This window comes from Sinocyclocheilus rhinocerous, unplaced genomic scaffold, assembly GCF_001515625.1.
Source record: "Sinocyclocheilus rhinocerous isolate Xijiao unplaced genomic scaffold, SAMN03320098_v1.1 scaffold2751, whole genome shotgun sequence".
In the NCBI taxonomy this organism is placed as follows: Eukaryota; Metazoa; Chordata; class Actinopteri; order Cypriniformes; family Cyprinidae; genus Sinocyclocheilus; species Sinocyclocheilus rhinocerous.
The window spans coordinates 155,373-166,914 of NW_015629988.1; the positions used below are offsets into that span (position 1 = coordinate 155,373).

The following is an 11,542-nucleotide window of genomic DNA, read 5'->3' on the forward strand; positions in this document are numbered from 1 at the left end:
GAAATCAAAATGGACAATTCTTATTTTTTCATGGAATACTGTAGTGTTTATTATAAATAATTTATCCGTGCACTTCATAATTTTTTTTTAATTCATGTGCCCTCGTAATCTCGATTGTATTTTCTTCTCTACTGTGACGTATATCCGAGTGAAACAGCATCTGAAATGAGAGGGCAGGACTTGATTTCGTCCTTCGGGAACTGATTGGATCGTTGGAAGTTGGGGCGTTACTAACGGAGGCAGATCTGACATGGCAGTTTGAGGTTAGTGGTGCGGGATTTCTCTCCACTGGATTCACAGCCGACACCCAAGCATGAATAAATGTTTTATTTATTAAGGATGACGATGACGATCAACGGCGCAAAACATGCCTAAACAGCGTGCGCACGCAGCAGCTTCAGTTTTTCCCCCTGTCGTTTATCCCAGCGTTTACCCCTCACGTCACTAGCTCCGCCCTTGCGCCATAGTTCGTGACCGGAAGAATAGGGGAGTTGTTTTGAGGGGGAGGGGAGGTTAACGTTTTTGATTGAGTCACAGCAATTCACTACCGGAAACTGAAAGTGTCACCTCCAACGTCAATTTCACCCCCGACTGTAAGCGGCAACTCTCGCCGGCCGGTTGCCGCATAAAGTCAAACACGCCTAATAGCTTAATCCGCCATTGGATGTACCATGACCGCCTGATTACGTTAATAATTATATATTGTATGGACTACAAAGGTCAGGTTTTACAGGTTTCTAAGCACGGGCACATAAAGGAGCCTCTTTTAGGGCACAGTGCATTACTCTCTTATCTCCTTTGCAAGTTTTCGTGCGAGAAGTTGCTATTTGTTCTTACAACTACATTTATACATTTTCAGCTTTTTTCTCTCTTAACAGCTCAACAAAGCAGCAAGAATGAGCTCTTGTTCTGGACGAGAAAATGCCAAAGTTGTAATTGTAGGTTCAGGTTTTGCAGGGTTGGCTGCTGCAGCCACGTTGGTGAAGGCAGGATTTGAAAATGTCCTGGTCCTTGAGGCGATGGAAAGAATTGGAGGTCGAGTGCACACCACTAAACCCTTCACCGAGAACATCATTGAAGTTGGAGCAAACTGGATCCACGGACAGAAAGGAAACCCCTTGTTCAAGATTGCGAAAGAGGAGAACCTGCTATGTGAGGGACCTTCTGCTTCCAAAAACATGTGCCTTCCCCGTTCTGTAACCCCTCGAGATTACTTTTTCAAAGAAGATGGGAAGCAGGTCTCCACAAAGCTTGTAGATCAGGTGTGTTCGCACTTCAGCAAGCTCACCGACAAAGCTTTTGATGATGAACTCAAGCACAAGCACAGGAAACTAAGTCTGGGTGCTTATCTGGATGATGCCTTTGGTGAATTTCCTCTAGTGGCGACAGAAGATGGCCAACAAGTTTTTGAATGGTGCAAGAGGACTGAATGCACAGACGAGGCTTGCTCTAGCCTCTATGAGGTGTCCTCATCTCAGATTAGCTATTACACTGCTTTAGAGGGAGGATTTTTTAACACTTTGGGACCCGGTGGCTATCGAGCAGTCTTAGATGTGCTCCTGAAAGATCTACCTTCAGGAACCATCCAGTGTAGTGCACCTGTCAAGAGCATCCGATGGGATTTGGTCAGAAAAGGCCATTGTGAAGACCAAAGGTATCCTGTTCAGGTCGTTTGTGAAAATGGACAGAGCTTTGAGGCAGACCATGTGATTGTCACCGTTACTCTCGGGGTTCTCAAAGACAAAGCCTCAACCATGTTTGAACCGCCCTTACCATCAACAAAGCTGACTGCGATTGAGGATCTCGGCTTTGGGATAGTGGACAAAATTTTCCTGTTTTTTGAGAAGAGTTTCTGGCAAGATGACTGTGCCGGGGTGCAGGTGGTGTGGAAAGAGGGGCCTGAAGATAAAGATGTTTATGAGTCTCTGTCTGAAGGAGAAGCCTGGAAGAAGACGTGGTTCAAGAAGATCACTGGTTTTGATACAGTGGCCCGTCATCCCACGGCTCTGTGTGGCTGGATCACAGGTAGAGAAGCACTGTATATGGAGAATCTTCAGGACAGTGAAATAGGAGATATCTGTGTAAGGTATAGTAACATAAATGATGAAATATATGACATATGATCATTTTACCATGGTTAAATATTGGTTAAAAAATAACAACAATTTAATTTGTGTTTTTGGGGGCTGCACTGTGATCCATTTTTTGGTATACAAACTAATGTTGCAGTGAATTACATTATGAATGACAGTCATGGTAAAAATGTATCAGATTCATAGTCATTATTTTTTGCTTGGAATAAATAAAATAGAATAGTGGGTGAAAACCAAAAGTGAATAATAGGGACTGTCGAACACTAAGAAGGACTGTTTTCAGACAACACAGGACTACTGATGCAAAGTAACGGCAAATGTCTATATTCACCTTGAAGAACCTTTTTCCACAAAAACCAAACACACAGAACTTCACACAGCCAAAATCCATGAAAGAGTTGCAATTGCTAGACATTTAATCACAGACACCAATGCTAAAATGTGAAAAAGATGTTCAAAAAGATGTTATGATCATAAAACATGGAGAGTTGGAGTACCAAGATGAACTTCAAAATCTGAACTGATATGAATATTATCAAACCACTATGGGCAGTTTTGGAGAGAACAGTGAGAAGCAGATTCTCTCCTTCAACATCTCTGAAGTATTTGGGCAGTGTTCTGATAGATGACATTCTACTGTAGACTATTCAAATGATGTATGAACCTATTCTAAGAAGGCTGGGACCTTTATAATTTGTTGGTAGAGTTCGGAACGTGTTGCAAAATATATGGTTATCAGTAAATGGCAGTAATAATCTGAAAATGCTGACAAACTCTGTTTATGTCTTTGAAGGTTGCTCAGGTCTTTCACAGGTTGGTCAGTGCCAGAGGTCTCAAAGACGCTGATCTCCAGATGGGGTTCTGATGGTGTTGATGGTGTGAAAGCACACAAGGCATTAGCGTCACCTCTTCCTCCTAAAGATAAATGCAGAGGGAATAAGGTAACTTCTTAATAACTTGTACAAGTGTTTGATTGTTTATATTACAGGTGAATCTAAAAAAAAATAGAATATCGTGAAAAAGTTCTTTTTTTTGTAACATTTCAAAAAGTGAAACTTTCATATTTTCTAGATTCATTACATGTAAAGTAAAACATTTCAAAAGTTTATTTGTTTTAATTTTGATGATTAGAGCTTACAGCTCATGAAAGTCAAAAATCCAGTATCTCAAAATATTAGAATATTTCCTAAGATCAATAAAAAAAAGGATTTGCAAAACAGAAAAGCTCAAGCTCTTTAAAGTATGTTCATTTCGGCACTCAATACTTGGTCAGTGCTCCTTAAGCACAAATGACAGCATCAGTGAGGTGTGGCATGGAAGAGGCACTATTGAGCCTTCAGCTCGGATCCACTGTTTGTCATCTTTCTCTTGAAAATATTCCATAGATTTCATATGGGCTTCAGGTCAGGCATATTGGCTGGCCAATCAAGCACAGTCAAGTCCTGCTGGAAAAGGAAATCAGCATCTCTATAAAGCTTGTCAGCAGATGGAAGCATAAAGTGCTCCAAAATCTCCTGGTAGTCGGCTGCATTGACTTTGGACTTGATAAAACACAATGGGCCGACACCAGCAGACGTCATGACACCCCAAATCATCACTGACTTCGGAACGTCACACTGGACTTCAAACAGCTTGGATTCTGTGCCTCTCCAGTCTTCCTCCAGACTCCAGACCTTGATTTCCAAATGAAATGCAAAATTTACTTTTATCTGAAAAAAGAACTTTGGACCACTGAGCAACAGTCCAGTTATTTTTCTCCTTAGCCCCCCATTATTGTGGTTTCAAAGAACAAGAGATACCCGGAATTTATACTGTAGGGATGGTCATTTAATGACACTCAAATGTAAATATTCTAATATTTTGAGATACTGGATTTTTGCCTTTTATAAGCTGTAAGCTCTAATCATCAAAATTAAAACAAAAAAAACTTTAGAAATTTTTTACTTTACATGTAATGAATCTAGAATATATAAAAGTTTCAATTTTTGAAATAAGTTGCAAAAAAGAAAGAACTTTTTCACGATATTCAGATTTTTTTGAGATGCACCTGTATATACATATATTTATTTTTATATATTTTTTTATATTTATTTTAATATTTTCTTTTATATTTGTATATATTCTATTTAGCTTTTTTATTATTTAAATTTTATTTTTAGTAAGTTTAGTACTTCAACTGTTTTTATAGGAGTTAGCTGCCAAGGCGATGTTTCTAAATTTCAATTTAAGTTTTTATTTTAACTTTTATATTTTATTTTGTTTCATTTTTTTTTTCAGTGAACGAAAAACATTATTTTGTTTTAACAATAGCAACACTGATATCCACATATTCTGATGTGAATTGCAACAGTGAAAAAGACTGCATTTTACAAATTCAAGCAGTAATGACGTTAATACCAAAATGATTTTATTTCTCTTTGTTTTTGAAGCACCTTCAGGTGTTGTTTGCTGGTGAAGCTACACATAAGAACTTCTACACCACGACACATGGAGCGTATCTCACAGGGGTCAGAGAAGCAGAACGACTCATAAGCTATTACGCCAATTAAGCATACAGTCCCAAAGAGAGGAAAACATACACTTTGTTTCATAGAGATAGCATTTCACGAATTTCACATTTTATAGACTTGCTCTCACACCCTAGTCTTACACAAAACGAGTGTTTAAACGAGCCATAGGTCATATACAGCTGCCTAACAAACATCATTAAATGTGAGTGTTTAGCTACATTCAGCTGGTCATGGTACAATGCATCTCTCTGTCCTGTTAATTGTTAAACATCTCGGTGTTGTGCGTGTAGTACTGATGGAGAAATATTCTTTCCCAATCTCCAAAGAAAGTTAAATAATATTTTCTAAAAATGAAAGATGATTACATTAATTGAAGTAAATGAATTAAATAAAGTAAACGAGTGGTTCTTAATCTGTGATACAGTGCCCTCTGGTGGTATGCAGCATGACCCATGACAATTTAATATTGATCAACATAAAATTTAAAGAACTTTTCGCTTCGCTGAAGAATTTTGTTCGCTGTATAAATAACACAGTGCCTTGATTTAAATTAATCGTTTATCTGGGAATATTTATATTTGTTAAATTAAATGAATAAACTATACTGCTAATCAAACTTTCTCATTCTTATTGACTATTTTCCTCATTTATTATTATTTTGAGTAATGAAAAAGTCTAGCAATAACATAGGCTTGTTTAAGCTGTTCTTTCAGCAGGGATAGTAACGTTAGTTAACACAAAGTTTAATCTGGGGCGTGACAAACTTGAATAGCCTTTGAAAAGCAGAACAGAAACATTTAAACAGAATTACCTCAGACACCTCAAAGTACAACAGAACATGTTTACGAATAAAATCTAACTAAATTATGAATAAGTCTAATATAGGAGTCATAAATAACTATATTCGTGAAAAACAGTGCAATGCCAACCGTCGTTGTAATGGCTGCAGCCTGCAGCAAACTTTAGATGGCGTTCATGAAAGGATAGGCGTGTATTTTCCTGTCTTGTGATGTCTTGTGTGTTTGGCTATTATTTTCTTTTAATTTCTCGTTTTCGTTGTTTTTTCTGTTTGGAGGTGGTATAGTTGTTTAGAGGTTTTCGAAGTATTTAGCCTAATCTCATAAACAGTTCATGAAGTTCGGGCTAAATTACCTTTACCTCAGGACGCACAAGGTGACCAAAATAGTGTACCAGCGCCAATTTACGCCATCAGGGGCCCGTTTCAATAAGGAGGTTCAACCAACTCTGAGTTAAAACTAGAACTCTGAGTTGACTTACCCAGAAATGTGAAACTCTTGAGTTTTCGGGTTCAGAACAGTTGAGTTCAATCAGTTAGTTCAATCCACTCTTGAGTTTATCGCCTGCACGACGACTATGAGAAGTCATGTAAAATGGAGCTGTGAAATTATGATTCACCATGGCAACGGCACCAGACAAAAAGACCTCTGCATACTTCGAGGTATGTGCCTAATAAACAATTCCTAATAAGTATAATTCTTAATCAGTTATAATATCAAAGATGAAAACTGTAAATTATTTAACTAATAATCATTTTCATGGTATCCAACTGCAAAAAAAAAAAAAGAACTTGGCAGCAGCTAAAAACGAAGTATAAAAACAATTCAAGCTTTAAGCATAAAAGGTTTAGGGTTGTAGGCTACACGACTTTACAAACATTTGACACATTAAATATCATAGTGTCTATTTCAATACGCAGCAGCTTTTTCCACAGTCTAACGCTTTTTTCACATAAATATTCTCTAAACTTGTTACATTTAATTACAGTAATGAAATTACTGACAGAAATGACATCTGACTTGTTCTCAGCCAACAGCAAGAAGGCAGAGGCTCTCAAAATAGGGGGAGAACCCGCACCACCACTGACAGATGAAGAGGTGATAGTCAAGTATTGAAAGAATTTTAAAATCCAAAAGGAAAAAGAAAAACTGTTGCTTTTTGTATTTTAAAGATGACCAAATAAATTGTGAATAATTGGTGTTTATTTAACAGCTGTGGTGGTGCTTACGGCATAGGCCTATATCTCGTACTACCCTTCCATCGGGCATCCTTCCATTCCATACAGTAATCAATGATGGGAATACGCGTGTCATCAATGCATCCAACCACACTGGAAATCCTGAAGGAAATTCTAATTATTAGGTTACTTCCAGAGGTCACAGCAAGATGTTATCAAGTGAACGTCATTTATCAGATTAGCCTCATTTAAACCTATTTCTACAACAATGACCTGGCTGCAGTTCTGTAAAACTCCTCTTTGACAGATTTATGCCCAGGAAGCAACACAAAAAGTCTAAGAAAGAGTGTAAGTGTGACGCACACTTTTCTTACCACACACTTTTCTTACCACTCTGCATACAGTGGCTTTACTAATGTGCTCTGCATCTCCGATGTTTTATAGAAAACTACCATTTAAAAATGGTACCTCTCAAATAAATATGCATGTGAATATGGCAACAAAAACAAAAACTCCCTACAAATTAATGCAGCCTCCTCAACTACAGGATCCTGTATAAAAGGAGATGCCATTTTTGTCACTTTTACGCTGTCTGCATGATGAAAATATGCACAATGAATGAATACCTGCACTGCAAAAATGGCTTTCTTGTCTTCTTGTTTCCAGTCCAAATATCTGAAGATTCTTAAAGGGGTCATAGGATGCTACATGCACTTTTACAAGTTGTTTGAACTGAAATGTGTGTTGGTAGTGTGTGTACACAACCACCCTAATGATAAAAATCCACCCAGTGTTTTTTTCCAGCAGAGCTTATTAACATTTAAATGAAAAAGCTACAAAAACGGCTTGATCTGAAAAGAGCTGTTTTTGACAGGGTAAAAAATGTGTTTTTTACACTACCATTGAGAAATTTTAACCAAACTATGTTACAGATTTTCATTAAGTCCCTAAAGAATCATATCAACTTCTGAAAAATGGGTATCCTATGACCCCTTTAAATCAAGATGCATTTTCTACATAATAATATTTAGTTAGTTTAGGTGGGGGTTTAGATTGGGGGTTGGGCCAAGTGTTAATTTTTAAAGTGTGTTTAATTTTTTCCTGAACAGACATTTATTTTGAAGTTATTATATAATATATATAAAATATTAACATTGCTGTCTTCACACTGTCACTACCATGGAGGTAGATGTAGGCCTATAGAAACAGTAACGTGTGTTCCTTCATGTAGATTCATTGGGTAGCAAAACATTTTATTATCATGCAGCCTTAAAGGTGCAAACGAGAGAACGTCACGTTGCGTAGGCTACAATAGAATATAAATCTTCTTCTGCCATTGGATGTTCCATGACTGCCTGATTATGTAAATAGTGATATATTGTATGGACTACAAAGGTCAGGTTTTACAGGTTCTTCAGGTTTCTAAGCATGGGTACATAAAGGAGCCTCTTTTAGGGCACAGTGCATTACTCTCTTATCTCCTTTGCAAGTTTTTGTGCGAGAGTTGCTATTTTTTTCTTACAACTACATTTTTACATTTGCAGCTTTTCTCTCTCTAAACAGCTCAACAAAGCAGCAAGAATGAGCTCTTGTTCTGGACCAGAAGATGCTAAAGTTGTAATTGTAGGTTCAGGTTTTGCAGGGTTGGCCGCTGCAGCCACGTTGGTGAAGGCAGGATTTGAAAATGTCCTGGTCCTTGAGGCGATGGAAAGAATTGGAGGTCGAGTGCACACCACTAAACCCTTCACCGAGAACATCATCGAAGTTGGAGCAAACTGGATCCACGGACAGAAAGGAAACCCCCTGTTCAAGATGGCAAAAGAGGAGAATCTGCTATCCGAGGGAACTTCTGCATTCAAAAAGTCCCGTTCTGTAACCCCTCAAGATTACTTTTTCAAAGAATATGGGAAGCAGGTCTCCACAAAGCTTGTAGATCAGGTGTGTTCGCACTTCAGCAAGCTCACCGACAAAGCTTTTGATGATGAACTTAAGCACAAGCACAGGAAACTAAGTCTGGGTGCTTATCTGGATGATGCCTTTGGTGAATCTCCTTTAGCAGCGAAAGAAGACGGGCAACAAGTTTTTGAATGGTGCAAGAGGAATGAATGCACAGATGAGGCTTGCTCTAGCCTCTATGAGGTGTCTGCATCTCAGATTAGCAATTACACTGCTTTAGAGGGAGACTTTTTTAACACTTTGGGACCCGCTGGCTATCGAGCCGTCTTAGATGTGCTCCTGAGAGATCTACCTTCAGGATCCATCCAGTGTAGTGCACCTGTCAAGAGCATCCGATGGGATTTGGTCAGAAAAGGCCATTGTGAAGACCAAAGGTATCCTGTTCAGGTCGTTTGTGAAAATGGACAGAGCTTTGAGGCAGACCATGTGATTGTCACCGTTTCTCTCGGGGTTCTCAAAGACAAAGCCTCAACCATGTTTGAACCGCCTTTACCATCAACAAAGCTGTCTGCGATTGAGAATCTCGGCTTTGGGATAGTAGATAAAATATTCTTGTTTTTTGAGAAGAGTTTCTGGCAAGATGACTGTGCCGGGGTGCAGGTGGTGTGGAAAGAGGGGCCTGAAGATAAAGATGTTTATGAGTCTCTGTCTGAAGGAGAAGCCTGGAAGAAGACGTGGTTCAAGAAGATCACTGGTTTTGATACAGTGGCCCGTCATCCCACGGCTCTGTGTGGCTGGATCACAGGTAGAGAAGCACTGTATATGGAGAATCTTCAGGACAGTGAAATACGAGACACCTGTTTGAGGTATGGTAACATAAATGATGTAATATATGACATGCGATCATTTGCCCATGTTGCAATCAAAATTATTCATCCCCTCGACCTGCAAGACATTCTGCTTTAGTGTACAAAAGTTTATGAAAAAATTTAACCAATGCATTGGTAAACTGTTATAGAAAGGTGTTCACATTATTTTGACCAACCTCTGTACATATATAATAATGTGAACACCCATTGTCCCATTATTTTAGGGGTTCATATGGTTTAGGTAGGCTACAGTGAAACAACAAACATTGCAATTATCTTGTATTATGTCATTGTCTATATTCTATAGTTTGTATGCTAGTGTTAGGTGTGTTCAGCAGTAGTTAGTAAGTGCTGAGTGAAATGGGTGACATGTCAGATTTCCAAAAAATGGCAAGTCATGGGAACCCGTTTAGGAGGATCATCTATAACCTTAGCCCAATTAGCCCTATTATTTGGTGTTTTAAAAACAACAGTCTTTACAATTATAACTGCATTTAAAAACAATGACATGACTTCATCAGCGAAGAAGAATAGTGGGCAAAAACCAAACGTGAATAATAGGGAAGGTGGAACACTAAGTGACAGCAAATGCCCATATTCACACCGAATAACCCGTTTCCACAAAACCAACCACAGAGAACTTCACACAGCCAACATCCATGAAAGGACTGTAATTGTTAAAATAAATTCCATCACAGACACCAATGATTAAATGTGAAAAAGTTTATGATCATTAAAATATGGAGAGTTGGAGCACCAAGTGTGAGAAGCATGTGTTGAAACGTGTTGGCCAAAATATATGGTTATCGGTAAATAGCAGTAATAATCTGAAAATGCTGACAAATTCTGTTTATGTCTTTGAAGGTTGCTCAGGTCTTTCACAGGTTGGTCAGTGCCAGAGGTCTCAAAGACGCTGATCTCCAGATGGGGTTCTGATTCTCACGTCTGTGGCTCCTACACATTTATTCCTGATGGTGTTGATGGTGTGAAAGCACACAAGGCATTAGCATCACCTCTTCCTCCTAAAGATGAATCCAGAGGGACGAAGGTAACCTCCTAATAACTTGTTTAATTGTTTGAATATATGTATATAGGGAAGTCGTGGCCTAATGGTTAGAGAGTTGGACTCATAACCCAAAGGTTGTGGGTTCGAGTCTCGTACCGGCAGGGATTGTAGGTGGGGGGAGTGACATTTAATTTTTATCTATATAGTACAAAATATAAGGAATTTTTAGTAGAATTGGATATCTATTTTGTTTTTCATAACTTATGATTATTACAAATAAACAGCTATATATTAACCAGTGTTATTTTACTATTATTTATATATTATTGCATTTATTAATATTAATATTTTTTTATTTTCTTTTTATATTTTTTAATTTATATTTATTTTAATAATTTCTTTTGTATTTGTATATATTCTGTTTAGCTTTATTTTTATTACTTAAGTTTTATTACTTTTAGTACTTCAACTGATTTTATAGCAATTAGCTGCCAAGGTGACATTTCTAAATTTTCATTTTAAGTTTTTCTTTTAACTTTTATTTATTTTATTTCAGTTTTTTTTACAGTGAATGAAAAATATTACTGTTTTAGTTTTAACAATAAAAACACTGATATCCACATTTCTGATTTAAATTGCAATAGTGGAAAAAGACAGTTTCGAGCAGTGATGAAGTTAATAACAAACTGATTGTATTTCTCTTTGTTTTTGAAGCACCTTCAGGTGTTGTTTGCTGGTGAAGCTACACATGAGAACTTCTACACCACGACCCATGGAGCGTATCTCACAGGGGTCAGAGAAGCAGAACGTCTCATAAGCTATTACGCTGATTGAGCATGAGGTCCCAAAGAGAGAACAACATATACTGGTTTCATAAAGATAACATTTTATGAATGTGTAACATTTCATAGACTTCCTCTCACACCCTACAGACTTACACAAGTTTGGTGTTTGAATGACCCTTAGGTAGTTTACAGCTGCCTGACAAACATCATTAACTGTGAGTGTTAACATCCAGCTTGTCACAGTACCTAACCATACATATATCTATCCTGTTAATTGTTAAACATCTCTGTGTTGTATGTGTAGTACTGATGGAGAAATATTCTTTCCCAATCTCCAAGGAAAGTTAAATAATATTTTCTAAAAATTAAAGATTCATTGAAGTAAATTAATTAAATGAAGTAAACCAG

The 11,542-nt window shown here is 37.6% G+C and overlaps 2 protein-coding genes across 2 annotated transcripts; both read left to right on the forward strand.

Annotated features, from left to right (window-relative positions):
- Window positions 1-345: 345 nt before the first annotated feature.
- On the forward strand, window positions 346-4,642 carry LOC107739445 (peroxisomal N(1)-acetyl-spermine/spermidine oxidase-like). Its single transcript, XM_016551549.1, has 4 exons — window positions 346-360; window positions 879-2,086; window positions 2,887-3,034; window positions 4,523-4,642. The coding sequence occupies exons 1-4, from the start codon at window positions 346-348 to the stop codon at window positions 4,640-4,642; spliced, it is 1,491 nt and encodes a 496-aa protein (XP_016407035.1).
- A 3,318-nt stretch (window positions 4,643-7,960) lies between these two features.
- On the forward strand, window positions 7,961-11,209 carry LOC107739440 (spermine oxidase-like). Its single transcript, XM_016551543.1, has 4 exons — window positions 7,961-8,010; window positions 8,123-9,340; window positions 10,208-10,391; window positions 11,064-11,209. The coding sequence occupies exons 1-4, from the start codon at window positions 7,961-7,963 to the stop codon at window positions 11,181-11,183; spliced, it is 1,572 nt and encodes a 523-aa protein (XP_016407029.1). The 3' UTR covers window positions 11,184-11,209.
- Window positions 11,210-11,542: the final 333 nt, after the last annotated feature.

Coding starts and splice junctions, on each gene's coding strand:
- LOC107739445 (XM_016551549.1), top strand. Junction 2,087..2,886: donor ATAGGAGATATCTGTGTAAG/GTATAGTAACAT, acceptor ATGTCTTTGAAG/GTTGCTCAGGTCTTTCACAG. Junction 3,035..4,522: donor ATAAATGCAGAGGGAATAAG/GTAACTTCTTAA, acceptor TTGTTTTTGAAG/CACCTTCAGGTGTTGTTTGC.
- LOC107739440 (XM_016551543.1), top strand. CDS start 7,961: ATGGACTACAAAGGTCAGGTTTTACAGGTTCTTCAGGTTTCTAAGCAT. Junction 8,011..8,122: donor CTTCAGGTTTCTAAGCATGG/GTACATAAAGGA, acceptor TTACATTTGCAG/CTTTTCTCTCTCTAAACAGC. Junction 10,392..11,063: donor ATGAATCCAGAGGGACGAAG/GTAACCTCCTAA, acceptor TTGTTTTTGAAG/CACCTTCAGGTGTTGTTTGC.